Genomic DNA, 26,775 nt, shown 5'->3' on the forward strand with positions numbered 1-26,775 from the left:
GGCCCAAGGACTTGGGCCATCCTCTACTGCTTATTGGAAGTGAAGCAGCCAGGACATGAACCGGCAGCCATATGAGACGCTGGCACTGCAGGCAGCGTCCCCACCTGCTACGCCACAAAGCCAGCCCCTGGCATTTCTCTTAATTGCAGTTCCTTTTCCAAGTCAGCCTATTTTCTCTCTGCAGTTTTTACTAATTCATTTTAAAATTCATTTATTTTATTTGAAATGCAAAATTACAGAGAAATAAAGACAGACAAAGAGAGAGAGAGATTTTTCATGTCCTGGTTCGCTCCCCAAAAGGCCACAATCAGGTCTGGACTAGGCTAAAGTCAGCAGCCTAGAACTCCAATGGGGTTGCCTACATCTTCATCTTCTTTCCTAGGTGCATTAGCAGGGAGCAGGATCAGAAGGGCAGCCAGACTAGAACCAGTATCAGTGGCTTAATGCTCTGCGGCAAAACACAGGCTCCTGAACTTTTATTACAAAGTACAAACATCATTTGAGATAAAAGTACTACTTGCCCCACTACTCCAAAGACCTGACTTTCTGAATTGAAGTGATGCATATATTCACTCTTACCAACTTTCCAGGCTCACAGAATGTGTCCCAGAGTGTTTCTTGGAGTCAGGAAACGCAAAACCCAAAATTCTAGGATGTAAAAAATAAGCTGTCATTGCTTTCAATTGCCCAAATTAAAATAAATACAAAAAACAAAATACCCTTCATATAACTCATCATTTTATTAGTGTAAGGTTTACCAACCCCAATTGCAAACCAATGCCTTCCGTATAATAAACAATGAATTTCTGAATAGAGACAAGCCTAGGTTGGGGTTCCTCAATAACTACGTATTAAAAATTCAAATCTTGGGGCCGACACTGTGCTGCAGCATCCCATATGGGTGCCAGTTCGAGTCCTGGCTGCTCCACTTCCGACCCAGCTCTCTGCTATGGCCTGGGAAAGCAGTAAAAGATGGCCCAAGTCCTTGGGCCCCTGTACTTGTATGGGAGACCCTAAAGAAGCTCCTGACTCCTGGCTTCAGATCAGTCCAGCTCTGGCTGTTGTGGCTATTTAAGGAGTAAACCAGCAGATGGAAGACCTCTCTCTGCTTCTGCCTCTCTGTAACTCTTTCAAATAAATAAATAAATAAATCTTAAAAAAAAAAAATCTTACTCAAGATTCAAAGAGAGATTATAAGCCATTCTTTTATTCCCACAATCTTTGCAAAATATCTTTATTCTTATATCTGTAGTTTGGGCAAGAAGAAAAAAGGAGTATGCAACTTGTTTTATAAAAAAACCAAACCAAAACAAATCTCATGTGATACTTCAGTTTGTTGCTTTAATGTGACTGCTCAATTTTTAAAAAACTAAATGGAATCTCAAAGTGCATGTTACACTTGAGATTTTGAAGAATGTGGTAAAAATGGTTTAATGGTAGCTCACATTGCTTTTTTTTTTTTTTTTTTTTTTGACAGGCAGAGTTAGACAGAGAGAAAGGTCTTCTTTTTCCGTTGGCTCACCCCCCAATGACCGCTGCAGCCAGCGCACTGCACTGATCCGAAGCCAGGAGCCAGGTGCTTCCTCCTGGTCTCCCATGCAGGTGCAGGGCCCAAGCACCTGGGCCATCCTCCACTGCTTTCCCAGGCCACAGCAGAGAGCTGGACTGGAAGAGGAGCAACCGGGACAGAATCCGGGACCTCAACCAGGACTAGAATCCGGGTGCAGGCGCCGCAGGCGGAGGATTAGCCTAGTGAGCCGTGACGCCGGCCAGCTTACATTTCTTAATAGTAACTGAAGGTATCTTCAGGCATTTAGCCATAAAAACAAACATATTTGTGTAAGAGCACACAGCAGGGCCGGTGTACAGGAGGTAAGCCACTGCCTCCGCTGCCAGCATCCCATATGGGCACCCAATCAAGTCCTGGTTGCTCTATTTTCAATTTAGCTTCCTGCTAATGTGCCAGGGAAGGCAATGGAAGATGGCCCAAGTGCTTGGGCCCCTAGTACTTTCATGGGAGACCCAGATGAAGCTCCTGGCTCTTGGTTTGGGGCTGGCCATTGTAGTTATTTGGGGAGGGAACCAGCAGATGGCAGCTCACTCGCTCGCTCTTTCACTCTGCCTTTCAAATAAATAAATACATTTTTTTAAAAAAAGGAGCACATAGCAAAGTGCATATGTGTTGTCATTATGAAAATATAATCCCAAATTACATTAATGTTTCAAATACTCTGCTTTCCAGAAACCTGTAAGCTCTAGATTCAAGCTAGACATACAACCAAAATGGATTAGCAGGTCTTCAGAAGTCCAGCTTCAGCTAAATCTGTTTAATCAAAGTTCTCCATTATAAATCCTCCTTTTCTAAGTTAATTTCTTTAAGTTACAAAAGTCACAAATAGCTATATGATTAAATTTCACTGAAATAAAGCAATAATGCAGTCTCTGGTAGCAAATATTCGCAATGGGAGGGAGCAGGGGCTGCAATGTATGGCTCCATCAGGATGGGTGAAATCCCACCTGGTGTCTTAGTCACCTGGGCTCATCTGCACCCATACAACACCTACTCCCAATGAAGCCAATGTACAATGTTAACACACAAAGCAAATACAACCACCATGCCCAGTTCTACTAACAGCTCTAATATTAAAGATGTGGCTCTGGGACAGAGTCCTCTTCCTGCTAAAAATCACAGGCTGGGGGTGGCGCTGTGGCATAGCAGGTAAAGCTAACACCTGCAGTGCTGGCATCCCATACGGGTGCCAGTTTGAGTCCCAGTTGCTCCACTTCTAATCCAGTTTCCTGCTAATGGGCCTCAGACATTCCTATCATCTGCAATTTACAACATCACCTATAAATCTTCCACCACATTTGACTCTGCCTTAGGAGATTTTTCAGAGAGAAGAACTAATTTCCATTATTTATAAGCAATATCCATCCAGATCAACCTGGATTAAGCCATCATCACCAGCAAGGTTAGTGTCTACCGTCTAAGCTCCTAAAATTAACTCAAATTTCTTTACTTTCCTCTGAAGTGCTGGTGTCCTACAAGGAGATATAATCTCAGTAGCTGGCCTATTTTCTGGGAAATTTTTCCCTTAGATAAATGGCCTTTAGCATATAAAACTTAGGGAGGAAGACATCCTAATGTCTCTCAACAGCAAGCATACAACCTAAGAGTGCCTTGCAGCTAACTTAAGCTTACTTCCTCTGGTTCGGTTCATCCTGGAGAAAAGAACAGACTAATGGACTAGATGGAAATTCAGAAACGCAGTCAGAGCCAGATCTGGGAGTTCCCTGAACTCTCATCAACTATTCATCATTGATACTCTATTTTTAAAACCCCTTTGCTTTCTCTGTGTTAAAGTATAAAATACTAAATTTTTAAAGCAGTCCAATATTCCGTAAGTAAAGATCTACTCAAAGAAAACTAAACTCAATGCCCTATGAAGGGTTAAGTTACCCCAAATTCTTCAAAGATGTAATAATTTAGCCATTAGTTTTGGCAACATACAACTTCTTTGTGTTCCGTGGTTCTGGGGTGACTGGGTCTCCCAATTAGAGAATAAAACTCCTCATGGAGCGGGATCGTGTAAACTTCTGTTTTGATATTTCTACCCCCAAATCAAAGTGGGTGGGGAAAAATCGATCACGTGCTTAGTAAAAGCTGAAACTTATGGATGTAATAGCAAAGCGCTCACATTATAAGCAAACAGTTCTGTGCAGGACAAATATAACCCCAGGTAAGTCAGAAAGACACGTAGGAGTTTGTGCAAAGAGATAACCTGATCCTTTCTTCAACATATTTGAACCCCTTTGGGACTTGGGAAGAGTGTTCAAATCTGCCATATCAGAAAGTGTGGCCACCTGCCAAGACAGTGGCCAGCTCAGCATTGTCTAAGTCAGCGTGGACTTATACTCACAAACATGATCTAACAAACAAGGTAAATACCAATTAAAAAGCTTTCTTTTGACAGAATGGGAAGACATCATAAGAGCTGAGGTTTTATATATAAGCAGGCAAGAGAAAGAAAAAGCTATCTGGTATTAGAGCTGCACATTCTTATTTTAAAAGAATATAATTGCACTCTCAAGAGTGAATAACATTAGTCGCCTTCATTGGATTCTCAGGGGGAAAAAAAAATCCTATTATTTCATCTCTGCTAAGGAGCAACATCTTCCCATAATTACAGGAGAGCTGTACATTAAGCTGCCCAGTCAGGAAGTACCATTTCCTAACAAAATGCAAACTTAACTCACTCTCTCCAAGTCAGATATAGAGACTAAGTTCTCACCTCCCACTGTCCTGTTTCATCTATAGTTCTTGATTACTTCAAGAAGAGGCACTAAAGGACAATCCATTAATTTAGAAATGCTCTCAGGGCTCACTACCATCTCAAGGTCTCCTCCCATCTAGAATCGTACTCTGCTGCTCTGTCTGATAAGAAGCAAAGGCAGGGGGCCAGCGCTGTGGCACCGTGGGTTAAGCCTCCACCTGCAGCACTGGCATCCTATATGGGCACAAGTTTGTGTCATGGCTGCTTCTCTTCTGATTCAGCGCCCTGCTAATGGCCTGGGAAAGCAGTGGAAGATGGCCCAAGTGCTTGGGGCCCTGTTCCTGCATGGGATATCCCGAAGAAGTTCCTGGCTCCTGGCTTCAGATTGGCCCAGCTCTGGTAGTTGAGGCCATTTGGGGAGTGAACCAGCAGATGGAAGACCTCTCTCTCTGTCTCTAACTCTACCTCTCAAATAAATAAATCTTTTTTAAAAATAAATTAAAAAAGGGGCAAAGGCAAAAGAAAATACAACTGTAACGTATATACGCATCTAGCATTATAGGAAAGCAATCTCAACTATTCACGTGATTCTAGAAACATTGCAAATAAAAGGTATTATGACCTTATCTCAATAATCAACTTCTGCTTCCCTTCTTACTAGAAATATAACACTTGATTGGATAGTATATTTTGGCATTAACACTGAAGATAAGAAAATGTTACTGGTTTTTAAAAACCTTACACAGGCCACAAATAGGATTATTTCTTTCTCTGTTGCTTGTTGCTTTTCAAGAGTCTTCCCTAACACACGGACAGCTTTCATTTCAGTAACATTAGTACCAGAAGGCTGATCATTAAGACCCAAAACCACTCAATTTCAAGACACAAATCCTGGTCCTCTGTTATGATCATAAACACCTTTACCAGGAGACCATGAAACGCGAAACAGTTTCACAAAGGAGAAAGAAGAACTCTGAGGACCAGACATCATAGAGATTCAGATCAGGTCGCTGAGAGGTTCAGGGACAAGGATCCACATCCGTGTTTCACAAATAAGCTGGTTTCTTTCCTAAAGGGTAAGAAGCTTTCCTCCCAATTCACCAGGAGGCACAGGCCAGGGGGAGAGGTGGTGGTAACAATCCCTCCCTACTGGGAATAATTACTTTTCTCACAAATCTCACAAAGAGAGGCTTGAATCAGAATTGACAAACACCACAGGAACATCACCTTTTATAGAACCTAAACTTCCCTTCTTCTCTCCATCACTTCTGTTAAAACAAACAAACAAACAAACAAAACACAAAACAAAAACAAAAAGTCTTCCAAATTTGGTTACTTTCAAACTTCCCAGCTCTTTCTCTGTGCTCTGAACTACTTTGTAGTTTATCCCGTTTCTTCTTGTTCCTTCATAGGTCATTTCTAGGACCAAAAGTCACATCATGAAGTAGTTTCCAGAAACAGTTGGAGCTCCCTCTTCTTCTGACCAGAGTTTTCTTCCTTTTTTGTCCAATCCTTATCATATCACGCAAAGGAGGGAGAATATACCAAACAAACAACAAAGCAGGCAAGAGCTGATTCTAACCCCTGAGTCTGTCCTTCACTGATAGGTGGCCTCAGGCGGTTGTCTCTTTGAGCCCGGTCTATAAAGTCACCATATCACCTACCAGGCAGAGTTTGGTACCAATTCCAGGCTATACTATACAAACTCTTTCACTGAATGGCTGCAGATAATTATTATATTTGATATATGACCACAGATAATTACTACATTAGATTAATGTTAATAATTACTATTATAAGGCCGGCGCCGCGGCTCAATAGGCTAATCCTCCGCCTTGCGGCGCCAGCACACCGGGTTCTAGTCCCGGTCGGGGCACCGATCCTATCCCGGTTGCCCCTCTTCCAGGCCAGCTCTCTGCTGTGGCCAGGGAGTGCAGTGGAGGATGGCCCAAGTGCTTGGGCCCTGCACCCCATGGGAGACCAGGAGAAGCACCTGGCTCCTGCCATTGGACCGGCGCGGTGCGCCAGCCGCAGCGCGCCTACCGCGGCGGCCATTGGAGGGTGAACCAACGGCAAAGGAAGACCTTTCTCTCTATCTCTCTCTCTCACTGTCCACTCTGCCTGTCAAAAATTTAAAAAAAAAAAATAATTACTATTATAATTCCAGCCTGGTATCTCAGGACATACCCATCCATCCCTTGAGGGTCAGATTTGAGGGCATTGTCCTGGGGGTCTTTTTGAGTCCATGCTGAAGATGTCCACTCCAGTTGCTTTCTGAACAACATTCTGAACACTGACCAAACTGCCCACTCCATCTTATTGAGGCTTTGGAGACTACCAATCTATTAAATAAAAACCATCACCAACTAGGGTGGCCCTTTCTTAAGTAAGAAATCAAAAACTACAATTTCACTGGGCCCTAGGGGGTGGTCAGGAATTTGTGTTTGGTAAGGTTCATGATTTGAGTCTAATGGTTGGTTAGGTTTTGGAATCTCTGTATGATCCCAGAACTTCCCCCTCTGCAGAGAAACACCTGCAAACTAGAAATTACCTATGCAGCCTCTAATTAGCAGCACCTGCTCTGTGAACCACAATTCCTTCCTCTGCTTCCTTCAAGTAGCAGTCAATCCCACCCAGTCGCCTTACCAAAAACAAAACAAAACACATCCAGGACACAGGTAGCTCCACAGGAAATAAAGCCTCTGGATTTGTGCAGAAAAACTGCTATAAACAGCTTCATTTCTTATTATTAATCCATATCATGTGGGGATTTCCACAGGCGGAAAGACTCCCCAAATGCCAAGAGCTGTATTTTTGTGTGGATCATTGAAACCTAATTATTAGCAGGCCAGTAAGCCCCACAACCAGACTTTCACACAATCAGCAGATCACAGAGATAAGTCCTGAATTATGGGCTGTGGAGAACAACTAAGGCGCTGAGAGGCAAATTCACTTCTTTGCCACAGCTTCCCACATGCCACAGCATTGGAGCTCTCCTGAAAATATCAATCTTATGAAGGCATTGCACACACACAGACAGCCATTTTTAGCACCTCCGAACCATGAGACCCACAATGTATGCAATTCTAATTATGAAGATCTCCCCACTCCAAGCCAGTCCATCTTGACAATTACCAAGACTTCAGCATGCCCTACACCTCAGTAGCATCAACACCAATCTTTGTTGCAGACAGCACATCATCTGTCTGAAAGGGTACCAGGACGAAACTTCACAACCAAATTTTAAAAATCTGGATAGCCGAGATCAGGCTTAGACTCTTTAAAAGCTAGCACAGAGCTCTGCAGAGGCAGCCCCTCCGGCATCCCTCACAATATATATATATATATGCAGAGGACACCAAGAAAAGGATTCTGCAGGTACAAAAGGAACACCTCCGAGCCCTCACCTGTCGGAGTCCCTTCGGCATTTTCTTTCTCTTCCCGAGGTGCTGGCAGAGGTTGCGGTCATTTTCTCGATCTGAGCTGTAGTGGTGCGGGTGGCTGAGTCTGCTCTTCTTTGAATGAAAGGACAAGCCATTGGTAAGTGCTTCTCGTTTCTTCTTGGTCAGGGGAGTCTGGCGTTTCTCCACCCGTTCCTGAGGCTTAAGTGCTACATCTTTCTGTAGGAAAGAAGGAAAAGGAAGGGAAGCAGTGGTTACATAGGTTTCTAGGGTTGCCCTCAAAATACAGGCTATTTAAATAGTGTTACTAAAAGTAGAAAGGGGGACAGGAGAGGGATACGAGCACCCAAAACCACAAAACCTGGCTCTCAATTTTTCTGAATCCCGAGTTCCACCACAAGTATATCCATTCTACTCTTAATTGTGCAGAATACTCAGCAAAGGATCTGTCCACTAAAAGTGGCTCCACTGCCACTTAGGATACTGCTAGCTCTCACTCTGATTCAGTCCTGGGCCCAGCAAAAGATGACATTCCCCAAGGACACTCGATACACTCACTCCCTAAGTCGGTACATCAATTACTACATGTTTCAGGAAAAAAGAGTGCTAAGTGCATGCTTGATTCGGAGGAAACTGCCTAAGACTGAACACACCAGGGCGAGGTGGATGTGAGCCAGCAAGAAACTGTCCATTCATGTGATTAAAATGTTTTCTTAATGCATTATGCTTTTACCACATGTTCCTCTGAGATGTTATCTTGTTGGGAAAATGAAACAACAATATTATCACCAACATCAACAGAAGCTTTTCATTTATTCCGCCGTGTGGCTGGGGGCGAGGGGAGGGTGGGCAGGAGAAGGGTAATCGATGTCCTGGAGTGGGGAGCTGCGTCTGCAGAAATATGGCCTGGTGGAGTTCTGTGCCTGCAGGCAGCCCAGGACACACTGACACAGCAGGAGGTCTGGGTCCGGTCCAGATAATGGCATTATTCATCAGCACTCTGGGACTAAGCCACAGCAATAAATAGGCTCCCAGAACAGAAAATGACCTGGTACATGCAGTGGTCCGTAGAACCCTAAGAAATGCTGTACACACCAAACACTAAAATAAAAATGTTCTGGTACTTAGTTCTTCGTCAATCAGTGCAAATGATTCTCTTTAGACAGAAACTGTTCCTTAATGGAGCCTCGCCCCTCACCGTTTCTCAGTTTCTTCAGTCCTAAGCACACAGTTAAAAACACACACTTCCTTTCACCAATTTCTCCTTTTCAAAATGCCACTCTTTCTTCCCTCCCGTTCATAGTCAATACTCTCAAGGTAGTTATCCATTCTGTGGCTTCTCACTATCTCATCATTCCCCACTTGCCACTCAGAGTGCTAGACCACTTCCCCAAATCAGTCACGCTCCTCATTGTTGGGCCTTACTAAGGACTGTTTGTGTCTCCCCCCAAATTTACTGAAGACAGTGGTATTGGGGGCTCTAGAAGGTGATTAGCTCCTGAAAGTAGAGCCCTCAGGAATGTGAACGGTGCCCATATGAAAGAGACTGAGGGAGCTTACTGGCCCCTTCCACCATGTGAGGTCACAGCTAGAAGGCACTAACTGTAAGGAACAAGGCCTCACCAACCTCCAGAATTGGGAGAAACAAAGGTTTCTTAATTATCAGCTGCTCACTGTAAGGTATTTTGTTGGAGTAGCCTGGACGGACTAAGGCCTGTACATTGTGTTTTGGGCTCAAACACAAACTTAGCACCAGCTTACACAGGAAGTGGGAAAACCGTGGTGTGGGGAAAAATCCCCCCCCACGTGGAGTCTGGAATGTGGGCGACAGAAACCAACCGAATCACACAAATAGAAAGTTGTAAGCTGAAATACTGGTCCAAAGGTGCTAAAATGGGGGGAGGATCCAGGGCAGAGCAGAGAAGTGGGGCTGAGATGACTGTCATTTGACCTAGATCCCAAAGGCACAGCAGAGAGAACAGCTTGTGCAAAGGCCTTGAGGCAGCCGGTAGCATAATCCCTGGAAAGAATGTGAAGGAGGGCAGGGACTAAGTAGTTCATCCCAGTAACCCCACTATTTCACATAAGCCAGGCAAACAGTATGTGGCCAAAATATGCTGGCTAGACACATAAATAATTAACTGATTAAAGCATGCAAAACTATAAAGCACAGCAGTGATTATAAAATACTCCTACCTATCTATCTATAACATACAGCAAAGCAAGCTAAAGAAAGATAATAGAAGCTGGAAATCAAGGAACCTGTCAGGCAGTGCTGGCATAAGAAGTGGGAAACAGCAAATTACAAAAAGCCCCAGAAAAGGGGGAAAGGCCTTATCCTTGAAGCAAGAAGTCATCAAAGATGGTTTCACAGGCAAATGGGTGGCTTCTGATCTAACTTCTAGCTGTCATCACTAGACACAATTTACCCTCTGCCATCCAAGAGGTAGTTCTGAGACAAGCAGCATACAGCAAGAAGTGTTTAATAGGTAAGCTAAAATGAAAGCAATTGCATATGGGCACTGATTCTGCAGTCCCAGACCCTGTCCATGGGGCTACCACATGGCAAATGTTTAAAAGAATGTCTGTTGAACTGAATGCTTTTGTTGGGTATCCACTACCTCAGTCAGCTACGTCAGTCATCCACTTAGTTCAAGACATGTTCTGTGTTTAGTTTTGCATTTAGGCAAAATAGTCAGCTATCATGAAAAGACACTCAGGAATTATGGCCACGAGAGCAGGAAGAGCAGGTGAGTTGCATTGTGGGCTGCTTCTACACAGTATGATTAAATCATACCACTTCTAAGGGTTATAGAAAAACTCCCCACAGGGTAAAACACACTTTTCTTTGTCACACAACCCACCCACTGCCCTGCATCATATGCATGTAGAATATCGGATTAATAAACAAATGATATTTAATAATGTATCAACTGTGCTTTAAAAAATTATACCCTTCTCTTTGGAGACCAAATCTTCTTTCATGCTGAAGGTGCCTCCAAAGTATATTGAAAATTATGTGCTATTCCACACAAATGTGAATTAATATTTATGAGTGTTATAATTTTTTCCAAATCCATTTTATTTTCATGTAGCATATTAATCAAGGCATTCTCACTGCACTACAGAATAGCTACACAGAGCAAATGGACCCCATGCCGTGACATTAGCTTGTAAGAGACCTGCTGAAGTCTTAGCAGCAGCAGTACAATCATCTTAGCTACAATTAATATTGAGATTTTCCACTCTGGAGGGCAGGGGGTACGGGGGAGAGAAAGAGAATCAAAGTGTATGCAGAGGTGACTTAAGAGGTAAGAGGAAATGAAGAGTATTTAAAAAGCTTTTATTGTTCAAGACATTTGTATTTTCAAAGACCATAAATTGCTCTTAATTTTTAGAAGATAAACCTTTATGTATAAGCTACTGATCCTTTACTACAAATTTTCAAAGAAAAAAAAAACAGGTTAGTGTTGGTTCATTTCTTCAGTAAACATTTATTGACTATTTGCTATGTATAAAATAAAATAATCTTTTAACTCTCCACTTTCTCTCTCTTGGGGGCAGGAGAAGGAATGACAAAAACTGCCCCATATTTACAGTAAGAATCAAAGACAAACGGATCTGATTAGAAACAAATCACATTCTCAACATTCACAACAGTTGTATAATGATTACTTATGTAATACACATGCCTCTATCTATCTATCTACATGCATCTATCTGTCTATCGATGTATCTATCTATCTAACACTTACGAGAAACTCACTTGCAGCAAACAGTGACAACTGAATTACGAATTCCTTAAAGAAATCCAGACATTCTCTATAGAAGTGCTACAACATAGGACAAAAAAATTATCTGGTTTATAAAATAACTTTTCAGCATCAATGAATGACAATTTTCAAAGGCCTACTGATCTAGGCTAGTATTTCTCAAAGGAAACTGTTCATCAGAATTGCCCGCAGGTCTTTTTAAATATAAGATGGCTATATCCCATATTCTGTAAGGGAAGTATTTAGCAAAATGAATGAAGAGTGGTAGAACATAGCACCTCAAAATGTGCCACTTTAGTTTAAGGAGTATTTTCATAAGGGCATGTGAAAAACTGCAGATATAAGAAGGACACCGTGTACTCCCTGTACCAGGAAAAAAGAAACATTATCACCAGAGACATCCAGATATGGCTGAAAACTCCCAAGTGAAAAGAAGCTTCATGGTAGCAGAAGAGAACACATTTTCTTACTACCAGAAATGGAGAGCCATGGGGAAAAGAAACTAAAAACAAAAACTGGACAAGCAGATTTTGTTAGATGTCTTACCTTCCTTTACCACCTCCTATATATTTCTCTTTTTAAAAAATATTTATTTATTTGAAAGTCAGAATCACACAGAGAGGAGAGGCAGAGAGAGAAAGAGGGCTTCCATGTGCTGGTTCACTTCCCAGTTGGCTGCAGTGGCTGGAGCTATGCCAATCCAAAGCCGGGAGTCAGGAGCTTCTTCCAGGTCTCCCCTACAAGTGCAGGGGCCCAAGGACTTGGGCCATCTTGTACTGCGTTCCCAGGCCATAGCACAGAGCTGGATCGTAAGTGAGGCAGCCGGGTCTTGAACCAACGCCCATATGGGATGCCGGCGCTTTCAGGCCAGGGCATTAACCTGCTGCGTCACAGCACCAGCCCCAACCTCCTATAAATTTCTTACTTTTCCACAACTGACATGCTACTCAACCTACTAAATAAGGACTTAGAGTTTCAAATTTCTTTACAGCTTCATTTTCCTATAGGAACTCCCATCTACAGGCAACAAGCCATATGCTTTTCTTCTATTAATCTATCTTCTGCCAATTTAATTCTCAGACCCAGTCAAAGGATCCTAAAAAGTGCAGGAATAAAAACCTGCCTCCCCTACATAAGCACCGATAGATAGAGAATAGAAAAGTGGAAGGATCGGAGAGATCTGGGTAAAAACGTTTTAAGGCATTTACTTGACAATGAGAAAAGGCAGCAAAGAAAGCCAGGCAGCCTCCCGCAGAAGGCTAGCTGTAAGGTAAAAAGATTTAGACATATTTGCTGGCAATAGAGGGGGTAAGTGTACAAGCCATGCACAACAGATGGGAAAAGGTTTCTAGAATGGCTGAAATTATGTGATTTCTAGGTCACCAGTGATGGAGAGCAGGGTCACGGCAGCACATCTGCCGAGAGGCTCAGAGACTGACAAACCAACGCAATTTCCTACAACACCCAGCTTTCTTCAAAATAGGTGATCTTGCTCTTCTCCCAAATTACAATCTCCCACCCAGGCTTTCTGTGTCACTCCTGAATTTCAAAATGAAATGGTTCAGTGTTGTGCAAACTGGAGGAGAGCAACCAAGTGCAGATGAAACACTGGGCAGGCAGCAGGGTTCCATTTGCTGATTACAGATGAAGCCAGAGACAATAGAAATGAGGACGCAATTTGCTGCCTTGCATGAAATAGGTTTCGGAAAGAGTCTCCATCTGATTTTTCTGACCAAACTAATCTGAGGGCAGCCCATCACTTACAAAGCATCTGTGGTATGCGTGTCTGGATGCCCATGTGTGCCTACGTGTGCGAGAGAGGGAGGCAATTTAAAAAGAACTTTGTCTGTTATTTGATCTTAGGAACTTATAAAGAAAATAACAAAGCCAGGGGGAAAAGAGCAAGTGTTTTACATGTCACCATCAAATGACATTAATGGCTGTGCACTGTCATTTTAGTCTGTCAAGTTTTTTGTTGGCTTATTGTGTAGCATTTGTACTTGTTTTTGAATGGTTTAACAAACATTGATCCCATCAACACATCAGTGCAAAAGAAGCAGAAGGGCCTATTATGATAAGAAGTGGGAAGATTAGAAAGAAAACACAGAACTTCATTAAAACTTCACTCTACATAGATGTATTCACATTTGCTTCCTGCTTTGAACTTATAAGTCAATGGATTTATGAGCAGACTTTCAGCAATTAAATTTTTTTAATACACAGAGGGGACTATGTGCAGGAACTCACAGAGTACACAGTACAACATTCAAAAATCAGTCCCTAAGGTTCACATCTTTTAAAACCCAAATTTACTATGCACCATATTCTTCGACATCTCTAGGAAATAACTAAGGATTACTAAACTCAACTTGTTTAACTACGGCAAAAAGCAGCTCCATGAATTATTATAATAAAATAGATTAGGTGAAGAGCAGATAAAGTTTCCATCTCTCACACCACATTAAAACTGCATCCCAACACCAGCAACAAGATGGAAAAATTAGATGGATGGAACATGACAGAGCACTCAGAAAATGAGTCACAGATATACAGAAAACTGATTTTCTGTAAAACTGCAAAAGCAGTTCTGTAGGGAAACAGCAAGTTTCCTAACAAATGGTGAAGAAACAATTAACATTATACAAATTAATTGATTCTGATCCATACCTCAATATAATCAGAAAAATAAATTCAAAATACATTATAAACCTAAAATTCTAAAACTTGTAGAAGAGAACACAGGAAAAACTCTTGTATCCTTAGTTAAGGCTAAGATTTCTTGGCTATGCTACCAAAAGTATAATCTATAAAAGAATAAATTGACAAACTATACTTCATCAAAAACTAAGACTTTTGCTTATCAAAACACACTATTAAGAAAAGGAAGAGAGGCTGGCACTGTGGTGTAGAAGGTTAAGCCTCCATTTGCGGCACTGACATCCCATATGGGTACCGGTTTGTGTCCCAGCTCCTCTTCTAATCCAGCTCTCTGCTTATGGCTTGGGAAAGCAGTGGAGGATAGCCCAAGTACTTGGGCCCCTGCACCCACATGGGAGACCTAGAGGAGGTGCCTGGCTCCTGGCTTCCAACTGGCCCAGTTTCAGCTGTTGCAGTCATCTGGGGAGCAAACCAGTGGATGGAGGACCTCTCTCTCTGTTTCTCCCTCTTTCTGTCTGTAAATCTGCCTCTCAAATAAAAAACTGTATCTTAAAAAAAGAAGAAGAAAGGGAAGAGACAGGGACTGGTATTGTGGGGTAGCAGGTTATGCCACTGCCTGCAACACCAGCCACCCAAATGGGTGTTGGTTTTGAATCCCAGCTGCTACACTTCAGATCCAGCTTCCTGCTAAGGCATCTGGGAAAGCAGCAGAAGATAGTTCATGTACCTGGGCCTCTGCCACCCATGTGAGAGACCCCAGTGGAGTTCCCATCTCCTGGCTTCAGCCTGGCCCAACCCTGGCAATTGTGGCAATTTGAGGAGTGAATCAGCAGATGGAAGATTCTCTGTGTGTGTGTGTGTGTGTGTCTCCCTCTAACTCTACCTTTCAAATAAACAAATAAATAAATCTTTTTAAAAAAGATTTATTTAAAAGAGATGGGCTGATCCCAAGCCAGGAACCTGGAGCTTCTTCCGGGTCTCCTACATGAGTACAGGGGCCCAAGGACTTGAGCCATATTCTGCTGCTTTCCTAGGCCATTAGCGGGAAGCTGTACTGGAAGTGGAGCAGCCAGGACTCGAACCAGTGCCCATATGTTTACCTGCTATGCCACAGCACCGGCCTCTAAAAAAAAAAATCTTTTTAAAAAAGAAAGAGATAAACCACAGAGTGTAAAATACTTAAGAAGTGTAAAAACTAAGAAGTATAAAAATATGCTGATAAAATTTTTATAAACAGCATATATTAAAAATTCCAAAAACTAAATAAAAAGGAAACAACCAGTTTTTTAAATGGGAAGCTATTTGAGTTGACACTTCACTGAGCAAAATATATAGAAGCAAAATCAGCACATGGAAAGATGTTTAACATCACTCCTTACTAGGGAAATGCAACTTATTGGCACAATGAAACGCTATTACATAAATATCAGAATGGCTAAAGTGAAAAAGACTAAACAAATCAAGTGTAGACAAGGATATGAAAGAACTCTTATGTCTGGGATTCCCAAAACAGTTTGGCAGTTTCCTTAAAAGCTCAAAGTCCACCCATCACAACCAGTCATTCTACTCCTAGGTATTTTCCAAGAGAAATAAAAGTACATGTCTACATAAAGACTTGCACACGGATTTTATATCATATTTTTTAATGAGACCAGTAAGTGAATGGACAAGCAAACCATAGTATAAGCATCCAAAACAATACTATTCAAAAATAAAAAGGAATAACTTATTTATACATACTGTAAAAAATAAATAAATCTTAAAATAATTATGCCCCATGAAAGAAATCAGACAAGAAAGAACACATTTTTCTGTGTGATTGCATTCTATCAACTTCTAGTAATGTAAACCAATCAGCAGTGACAGGAAAAGAATTTGTGGGTGCCTGGAACAGATAAGAAGAGATTATATACAGGGACACCAGGAAACTTTAAGAGTGATGGACATATTCATCGTCTTGACTTAATGGCTTTATGACTGCATATATATATATATATATATGTATGTATATAATGTCAAAATGTACACTTTTAACTCTGTCTCAATAGAGCTGTTTTTAAAAAATGGCAACCTTTGTCATCGTGCATAACTAACATGTTATCATTACCAACAACTAGATTATATTAAGTATCTGTTCAAAGGAGCTTGTCTTTCAGAGTCCTAAAACAAAGGGATGACCACACTCTGGAAGGACAAGCTTGAGGACAGGATGTGGCAAAGATGCTGCCACTGAGACAATGCCGTTTTGTAACATTTCAGTCAAACTAACAAGGTGGAATTTATCTTGTGGCCCTTTTTTCTGTTATTTTTAAATATTTATTTATTTATTTGAAAGGTAGAGTTACAGACAGAGAGAGGAGGAGAGAGAAAGAGAAATGTTGTCCACCGGCTGGTTCACCCCCCCAGTGGCCATTATTAGCCAGAGCTGGACCAATCCAAATTCAGGAGCCAGGAACTTCTTCTGGGTCTCCCACACACGTGCAGGAGCCCAAGTACTTGGGCCATCTTCTACTGCTTTCCCAGGCCAGAGCAGAGAGCTGGACCAGAAGAGGTGCCCATATGGGATGCCGGCGCTGCAGGCAGAAGCTTAACCCACTGCACCACAGCACCAGCTTCTTCTGTACTTAAAACAGCCAATTCTCAATCACTAACTGGAGGCTAATCTTTTGTGAAGTGTTGTTATCTTTCTCCCTAGTATCCTGATTTCTGTTTGGCCACATCCCCTCTGATGAGCAAGTTAATTCAAAAAGCAGCAAAAAAATATATAAATACAAATTTACTATTGCTAAATATAAAAAATCAAGGGAGCCTATGAAAATATACTTCATGAATGATAATACATATAAGAGAATCTAAATGGAGGGAAAGGGAGGTATAAGAGAAAAAAAGATGGGGCCAGCACTGTGGTGCAACATGTTAACGCCTTGTCCTGAAGCACCGGCATCCCATATGGGCGCCAGTTCTAGTCTCGGCTGCTCCTTTTTCCGGTCCAGCTCTATGCTTTGGCCTGGGAAAGCAGTGCAAGATGGCCCAGGTCCTTGGGCCCCTGCACCCATGTGGGAGATCCGGAAGAAGCTCCTGGCTTCGGATCGGCGCAGCTCCAGCCATTACAGCCATCTGGGGAGTGAACCATCAGATGCAAGACCGCTCTCTCTCTCTCTGCCTCTCCTCTCTCTGTGTAACTCTAACTTTCAAATAAATAAATAAATCTTAGGGAAAAAAAGAAAGGAAAAAAAAGAGATCAAATATAAAAATATTCTGTATATAAAAACATCTGCCAAAGGTCTGGTGCCAATGTCAGAGGGGAGGGGAAAAGAACACAAAAGGAGCCACCAAAAAGCTCTCTTAAGCTCAGTTATGGGATGAGATCACAACTCTCAGCTTAAGTGATATTTCTGTGAACTGAAAACGTCCCCGCAGTGCCCTGTTCCCATAGATAATTGAGAGTTGGCTGCTGTTAGACCTTAACACACTCAAAGTGGTTGAGTCCCTGGCAACCAGATGCGATTGCTTAAAACAGTTTAGGCTCTCAGCCCTGAAGGATTCCTAAAATTGGATTACAGTCCCTCCAGATAATCTGAGAAATACAGCATGACGAAAAGGAAACCTTAAAAAAAAAAGTAACTCCTCTCCAACAGCAGCATTCTGAAAGCTGAGCACAGCATGACTGAGGCAGAAAATCTCATCAGTGAGGGCTTAAGGGCAACAGCGCACACAAAGGGGGAGTCCACCCAGGGGAAGGGAACCACACAACAGAAGAGAGGACAATGGAAGCCAGAAGAGGAAGTCAGCACCACAGGATTCTCCGGTCTCGTCCAGGGCAGAGGCCACTTTGCTAACTGGAAAGAAGCAAACAGACCACTCACAATTCTATTACCTTCTCCTGTGCTCACACCTAATGCAGCAGGGTAACAGAAGTATCTGAGAGGATGTGCAATTCCAATGATGCCTCTTTAACGAGCCATTATTCCATGTTATTTATAGGTGTATGTTCTTTTTTTAATAGATCTAAACATTGTTTCCAAAGAAGAAATACAAATGGCAAACAGGTACATGAAAAGGTGTTCAACATCACTGACCATCAGGGTTATGCAAATCTAACTCACAATAAGGGATCTATCACCTCATGCCTGTTAGGGTAAGGTTTTATTCCAAAAAAAAGTAAATGTTATTGAGTAAAGAGAAAAGGGAAATCTTGCCTACTTTTGGTAAGAATCTAAATTAAATCAGCCATTATTTATTTTTTTGATCAGGTACTCTATGCAAAAGATCAAAAAAGATTCAATTAATGTATTTATTAGAGCATAGGAAAATAATTAGCAATGACTTTTCCTGGTAACATTCAGAATAACCTCCAGATTAGAAAAGCTATGACTTTCCTCGTTCCTGAATTATAAGCACATACAGTATACTGTGTCTGGGAACAGGAATCAGGGACACAGGGACATCATGCATGTTCTCTTGCTCTTCAGCCGATTCCACAATGCTATGAACTGCACTACTCCACCTCTGTTCCTCTCTCAGATTTTCATCCAAGCACATCCAGACTAATTATATTCCACACTGTGGTGAAATCACTATTATTACTTTACAAATAACAAGGGGAAGGAGAAGACAAAAAAGTAAGAAGGCCAATAGGAAAATGTGAAGTCTTGCCATCTTCTTCGTGGTTTTATATCAAGGTCAAACCACTGTTCACCAGGCCTCAGCCAGTGAAAACCTCATCATGTTCTAATGGTTGCTCCACATTTGTAATAAGCCACATACTCTGTTTTTATTCCCTTCTTCCCTTGCACAGGTACCCACATTCTACCACACCTCAGTGTTAAATGGCCCATGACCAATGTCTTCACCCTTTTGACAGTATTGTAGGTACTGTAGATGTTTACTTCCCTGCCTTCATGGAGTCCTGGAAATGGGTACTCTAACTTTCCCTTGGAGACTTTCTCTGGATTTCCATTATCATTGCAAGAAGAGAATAGAGAAGAGAATACATATACCAGGTCTCCGACCAAGAATATCAATACCTAGTCCTACATGAATCTTTACTTGAGAAAAGAGACAGTACAACCATTCATGTCACTCCATTAATAAAGTGAAATGGAATTACTCACAAGTGAAACAGAAAGCAAAAGATTGGGAGGTGGAAGAGAACTCCATTCCTCCATCTCTACTGTATCACTTTTCATTCTCATCCTTTTCCTTAAGCTTCTCCAGAAAAGGGGGGAAATGAAGACACCAACAGGTCCTTCTTACTGTGGCTGCTAAGTAGTCAAATTTGCATGAACAGGCAGTAGAAAACACTGTGATATTTGACCTTGGTTAAGTTTGGTTGTGCTGTCCAAGAATAAGTAATCACTTCTCAGGGTTCCACATATGAAAACAAAATGACACAAACACAGAGAACAAGGGGATTAAAGGCACATTCTGTCCACTCAGCAGACAAGAAACATTTTTTTTTTTTGACAGGCAGAGTTAGACAGTGAGAGAGACAGAGAAAAAGGTCTTCCTTCCGTTGGTTCACCCCCCAAATGGCCGCTACAGCTGGCGCTGCACCGATCCGAAGCCAGGAGTCAGGTGCTTCCTCCAGGTCTCCCATGCGGGTGCAGGGCCCAAGCACTTGGGCCATGCTCCACTGCCTTCCAAGACCACAGCAGAGAGCTGGACTGGAAGAGGAGCAACCGGGACAGACTCCAGCACCCCGACTTGGACTAGAACCCAGGGTGCCAGCGCCGCAGGCGGAGGATTAGCCAAGTGAGCTGCGGCGCCAGCCAACAAGAAACAATTTTATGAAATGTGACTTAAAGCATAGGTCTGTTCAGTGGCAGGAAAGCAACTTCCAGAAAAACTTGTCACATGTTCCTGAACATAGTTTTATACAGCATATTGGGAAGGAGGATATGGGGAGTTGACAAACCCTGTAACAGCTCGTTTTTCGAGAATGATGAAATAATTACTTATAATGATAACGTAATCTATAATTACATAACTTGACTATGAAGCTGTAGTCAACTTCCCATTGGAGATTTGCGGATACTCCATCTTTTCTGGAGCAATGGAGTAGAGAACTGACATGAACATGAGCACAGGTACCTCCTCACGCTCCGAGAACAACTGTTGCATCCTTTCTCAAATTATTTTAATCATTTCTCAAGGACAGAGACAACTCTGTTCCAATACTGGGAACAATGTTTAATCTAGCAGGTAAGATGCTTGTGTCCCATAGTGGAGTACCTGGGTTCAAATCTCAGTTCTGGTTCCCTGTCTCCAGCTTCCTGCTAATACAGACCCTAGGAAGCTGCTGTGATGACTCCAGTAATTGGGTCCTTGCCACCCACCCACATGGGAAACACACTTATAATATTCCTGGCTCTCAGCTTCAGTCTGGCCCCATCTTTTATCAAGATTTCTTGAGTGAGCCAGTAGATGGGATCTCTCCCTCTTCTTCTCCCTCTCCCCCTCCCTTTCCCCCCTCCCCTTGAAACAATCAAACTAATTCAATTTAAAATTTAGATTCTTTGATTAGATGAGTTGTTAGGTTCTTTTACCCTCCCTGATATAACCCTAAGAAGCTACCTAGCATGTAGAAAGTGGTCTACAAATGTTGCTTAGAGTTCATCTATTCAGTACAATGGATTCTACCAGACTGTATTTTCCAGCCCTTTAAATACATGTGAGAAGGGACAGCCTTGTGAAGCAGAGGGTTAAGTCATAAAAGAGAGAGACATAGAGAGAGGTCTTCCATCTGCTGGTTCACTCTCCAAGTGGCCTCAACAGCCAGTGCTGAGCCTGTCCAAAGCCAGGAGTGAGGAGTTTCATCCAAGTCTCCCTTGTTGGTAGCAGGGGCCCAAGCACTTGGGAGGTCTTCTGCTGTTTTCCCCAGGCCATGAGCAGGGGTGCTGGATCAGAAGTAGAACAGCCAGGACACGAACCGGTGCCTATATGGAATGCAGACACAGCAGGTGGCAGCTTTACAACCATAATGCTGGCTCCTTAACTTATTTATGATTTGAGAACTAGACATGATTTAAGGAAGGGTCTGAACATTTCTGAATATAAAGCAATATTAATTTAGGATTCATCATAAGTACTGATATTTTTACAGCAACTGGAGTTGAAAAAGTGTTCAGTTTCTTTTAAAATAAATACCTTCCTGAGTTTCCTAATAATTCTACAAAGCAAGCACCTTCTTTTCCTTTTACAAAAGAAACTGAGGTTTGCTAAACAAGTGACTTCCCAAAGTCAGACGATCATCAATTGGCAACATATGTGGGGTTCCAAGGCTCTACTTCCACTTTCATTCCCCTAACACCAGGTCATCACAGCCTTATTTCTGTCAGGATTATGGTCTTTTGTTGGAAGGAAACTTTCAATTATGGTTCAGTTTTGTCTCATTACAAAATCTTTCTACACACCTCCACTTCCCCTCAAAAGCCAAATTAAGGGAAGGCTACTATGCATGTCTCTCATGTCAAATATCTGAACTCCTTCTGAAGAATTTAAATCAGCAATAGAAATCTGCATAGAAATAAACGTTCCAGCCTGTTTCTAAATATGACAATCTTAACATTTTATTTCCGGGTGAAAAGTGGCAGAAAATAACACCTTTCTGACCTTAAAAAAATGAGAAGTTGCACAAATGCTCCAGACTCTGAATTCTGGACGTTCTGCCAATGTGATTCAATAAATATTAATGGTAATGACAGAAGCTATAAATACCCACAGGTGCAAAAAACAGAAATTCCTGTATAGCACAATTTGCAAATGCCCCACCACTAAATGAGACGTATACATGGGTTTCATGGAAAGTTTTCCAAGTGTTGGAGCTTTATCACAACAGCTCCAGCTTATGACACTGCTCGCTCTCGCTCTCACTCACTCGCGCTCTCTCTCTTCAACCCCAGGACTTCTATTTCAGGATTTATCCAGACAGGATTTTCTCCCTTTGGCATCATATGGATAAAAATAACACAACTGTCCTGAAGGTTTGCAGAGACACACAGAAGAGTACTTACGATGTACCCACTGACCTGAGAAAGAGACCAAATAAGCTTCTCAAGCTGTATCTGCAATGAGAATAATTTAGACCCTACAATTATGGTTGTGGGAAGAAAAGAGGCTGTCCTTCAGTCAGCAACTATATTGACTTGGGACATAAAAAGCACTGTCCGTTTGCATAAGGGAATCAGGTGCTGTGAGGCAATTAGGTCACACAAAGATGTCTAGACTTTTACCCTGTCTCTGCAGCCAGCCCTGGGTTTCTCTATACACCAAAGCTTCCTATAGATGGATTTAGTGATGTGTAGATACTTATTGGTTCTATCAGATTTGATAATGGAATCAATCTCTCCCTTTAGAAGCTCTGGGTTAATGGCAAAGTTTATTAAACTGCAGGCAGTCATTCAGAAAAGATCAATAGAGACATGATTACAGAGTAACCAGAGGATTAAACATGAGATTTATCACAAAATTAAACTGAATTAAATGTTCTCTGACAGCACTTGAAATGCTGTCAATACTTTTAACTCATAATCTATGCTTTCTGTGTTTACCTAATAGGCAACAGGGATGTCTGATTTGAGAAAATGACTGCTATATAAAAACATAAGCCACACAGATTTGCTGAAAGCTTTGAGAGTCCCTTCTGAAAATATTCTCCCATTTTTAAGCAACAATCTGTCCTTCTATCTGTAAGAGCTGTCCACAATGAACTCAGCAGAGTTTTGATCACTAAATACACACCCCATCCATCCATTCATAATGACACCTATGTACCCTCGTAGGTATGCAACTTAAACAATGTGCTGGGGCTAGGGCTGTGATACAGTAGGTTAAGCCTCCACCTGCGGTGCAGGCATCCCATATGGGCACTAGTTCAAGTCCCAGATGCTGCTCTTCTGATTCAGCTCTCTGCTAGCGGCCTTGGAAAGCAGTGGAAGATGGTCTCATGTCAGGGACCCAGAAGAAGCTCCTGGCTCCTAGCACTGGATCAGCACAGCTCTGACCACTGCAGCCATTTGGGGAGTGAACCAGCGGATTGAAGACCTCTCTCTCACTCTTTCTGTGTCTTTCCCTTTCTCTCTGTAACTCTATCTTTGAAATAAATAAATAAATCTTTTTTTAAAGATGGATTTGCATTGAAAAAAAAAATGTGCTGCCATACTGGCCCTCAGTCCCACGAGGAGGGGGCTGAGCAATGTCATCGGATGTAAGGACAACAGCCATTTCCCATTCTGGGAGGGTTTATTGATGTTACTACAAGCTCAGCAAACTACATCCCTAACAGTGAAATCCCCATCCCAGCCTATGACTAACAAACTGGCAACAGTGCATACGCTCCTAATCGGTAGGAGGGTCAATACACATGACGGCTGTTAAAACTGGCATCGATGCTGCAGCGAGCAAGAACAGCTCTGCAGGACTGAAATGATAAAGCCAAGCCTGCTGCGTGAGGTTGGGAGGGTGCGTGCTTAAGCGGATGTTGCTCGGGAAATCGGTTTGGGGGCAAACATTGAGCCTGTGGCTTAAACGGTACCTTGGGTGGCAGGCTTTTTGCTTTCTAGTGTGTAGTTCCCATCTCGCTGCTAGCACCCTTTACCTTATAGGGCATCGGTTCTGGTGACCAGCAGGCTCTGGTGATTTCAGCAGTGATGCAGTGTGACAGCCGCGCTGACCAGAGGGAAGAGCTGGCTGAGACGCCGAGGCTGATCCCACTCTGCACTTCCGTCAGCCCCTCATCAGCGTGCTGATTTACACCAGAGCAGCCACTCTCTCAGCTGTCAGCCGGCCTTCAACAGCATTCAGTCATAGGGATAGTCCCGAATACCTCTCAGTTCCTCAGAGAATGAGAGTGCCAGCCCACCTGCTCAAGAAAGGGACTCTAAACCTCACCCCAAAAGCTGGAGTGGCTTTGAGGAACACAGCGTCCAAGCTTCACACAGCCGGACTCCTTTACTGATAGAGATTTATCCGTTTCTTACATACTTTAGCCACCAGAACCTTCATTCCAAGAAAACAGACCACCCCCTACTTCTGCTCAGTTCACCCACTGTGCCTTTGCGGGATCTGGGACTGCCACAAGCACGTGCTTTGACGGCAGTTACAGCTGCCTCTCAGGACAGCTTTTGCTGCTCTGCGGCTTTGTGACTGAAGAAATCTCCAGGAATACAGGGACAGAGTTGCAAAAATAAAGAAATCTGTGGAACTTTCTGGGTTATTCCTGACGTAAGGGAGACAGTGAGTTCATGATAAATAAATAAGAATTTTTTTCCACTGAGTAATACAAGCAAGTTCTTCATCATTTAAAAAAAGAAAGAAACTGGGGGCAGGTGTTGGGATGTAGTGGTCAAGCTGTCACCTAGAATGTCAGTATCCCCATATTTGAGTACCTGCTTCAAGTCCCATCTACTCCACACTTCTGGTCCAGGTTGCTGCTAATGCATCTTGGAGTCAGCGGATGATGGTCACAATACTTGGGTTCCTGTCACCCAAGTGGGAGGCCCAGATGGAGTTTCTGGCTCTTAGCTTCAGCCTGGCCCAGCTGCAGCTGTCTGCACACATTTGGGGAAGATCCAGCAGATGGGAAGCTCTCTTTCTCCTTCTCCTCCCCCTGCCCTTTCTGCCTTTCAAACAAAAACAAATCTTACAAAGGAAAAAGGAAACTGCGTGCAGGCATTAAGGTGCAGTGGCTAAGATGCTCCTAGGGAACTCCACATCCCCTATCACAGTGCCAGGGTTCAAGTCCTGGCTCTGTTCTTGACTCCAGCTTCTAGTAGTGTGCACCCTGGGAGGCAGCAGGTGATGGGTCCATTGGCCCTGCCATCCTCATGGGAGACGCGGATTGAGTTCCCAGCTTCTAGGCACACAGTGAGTAAACCAGCATATAGGAGTCCTCTCTGTCTCTTTATCTCTCTGCTTCACAAATAAAAATAAACAAATAGGAGCAGTTATAAAATGTTACCTGGTATTACAGAACTAATGATAAGGGCTATTCTCCATATATCCTCAAGATTGTGTTTATTGAGTATTTGTGTGTGGCAAGTGATATACTAGATATTGTGTTTATAATAAATATTTTAAATACCAAAGGATATTCATTTTTTTCACATATAAAATGGGGGCTAATAACAGTACCTCACTTACAAAGTAGCTATTAGGATTAAATGAGTTAATAGAACTCCTGGAATATACTGGGAGTTCAATCAAAGTTAATTATTTTCATTACTATTAATTAAATTTTCCAAGGTCACAAAGTTATGGAGAGACAGTGCCAGGACTTGAGGCTGATCTGCATGGCTCCAGAGTTCATACCTCGTTAATAGGTGAGTGAAACAGAATCACAAGCTTGGAATGTGGTCTGAGCAAGGCCCATAAATTAGACTCTAGGGTGAGGCTCAATGCTTCCATAATTCTTTTTTTCTTTTTTTTTTTTTAAGATAAGCACACCACTTGGTCTATTTAACCTGAGAGAAAGTATAATTTACTCTTCGGAATAATAAAATGGTATAAATTTTCAGCATTTCTTCCTAAATCTGCCTTCTGTAATTTATGAGACATGAAAACGAGAGATAGTTCCAAGGAAAAGAAGGAGGGAGGGTGGGGAGGATGGAGGAAGAGGGGGGAGTTTCCCCTCGTCATATGGAGTTGAAAGGTGGAAAACTTCAGGAAAATTTGGCACAGGAAGAGAGAGTAACACTTGTATTCTTGATAGATCCAAAATTAAAAAGACCACCATGTTAAGTATTCCCAGAGACAGGCACAAAGAAGGCCTGGAAAAGCATTTGCCACTAATTCCATCATAAATCTCTTCTCAGCTGCTCTACCCCTGCTGGCTTTCCAGATGAGACATCTTGTCTATTTCCAAAAAAAAAAAAAAAAAAAGGTAAAAAGCAAAGCATATAAAATCATTTCTAGGTGCAGCAAAACATAAAAAGAATTACATATAAGGCCTCTTGCCAGAGTCAACCTTTATAAAAAGGTTGGGGGGGGGGGATTTTTTGGCCTCTATTAGGGAACTCCTCAATGTAACATCTAAAACCTTCCTGCATAAGGCTTAATGGAACAGGGGGAGGTGGGAAAAGGGAGGTGGAGAAAAACCTCTCCTTCCCAGCTGAGCACTGACACATACAGTACCGTTTGGGAGGCAACTTTATGTGCTCTTAGTAGTAGATTAATGAATGTAATTACCTAGCATTGTGGCTGTGAATGCTGCAAAAACTATAATTTATAGAGTGCTGTAAAGTTCTAATGTGTTTTTATGTCCATAAGCTGCTTAACCATAATCTAATGCATTTGTACAAGAACAGCCTAAGTGGCTCTCAGCTGAGCAGTGAGCACAAGTGTCTGAACCTTGGCGATTCTACTCGTATGTCTTTATAGCCCAACCCCGTGTGGTAAGCATCTGAAGGAAACAGCTGCTGAATTATACAAATAATTCTACAGACAGTGACAAGGCTCTCTGCCTCTCTCTCCATGAGAAGAGTGTCTGGCTGACAAAGGGCTGCAGGCCTTAATTAAATGCTGGAGTGGTTCTGTACACGCACTGGGTGGCTTTTTTTTTTTTTTCCTTTTACGACCATTTCACACTAGCTCTGTTCTAGTCCATCTTCTCTCTCCCTGGCTCCTTGGAGGCAGGAAGAGGACAGGAAGGAAGTGATAAGAAACACAGGG

At 42.4% G+C, this 26,775-nt stretch overlaps 1 protein-coding gene across 1 annotated transcript in view; it reads right to left on the reverse strand.

The window, feature by feature from the left end:
• The window catches only part of LOC133751110 (autism susceptibility gene 2 protein-like), a 737,772-nt gene that overhangs the window by 409,155 nt on the left and 301,842 nt on the right, over positions 1 to 26,775 (reverse strand). Inside the window, exon 2 of the mRNA XM_062181011.1 lies at positions 7,682 to 7,894. Coding sequence (XP_062036995.1) covers positions 7,682 to 7,894 — 213 coding nt within the window. The remainder of the gene's footprint in view (positions 1 to 7,681; positions 7,895 to 26,775) is intronic.

The sequence above is a fragment of the Lepus europaeus genome, chromosome 21, assembly GCF_033115175.1.
Source record: "Lepus europaeus isolate LE1 chromosome 21, mLepTim1.pri, whole genome shotgun sequence".
Taxonomy (NCBI): Eukaryota; Metazoa; Chordata; class Mammalia; order Lagomorpha; family Leporidae; genus Lepus; species Lepus europaeus.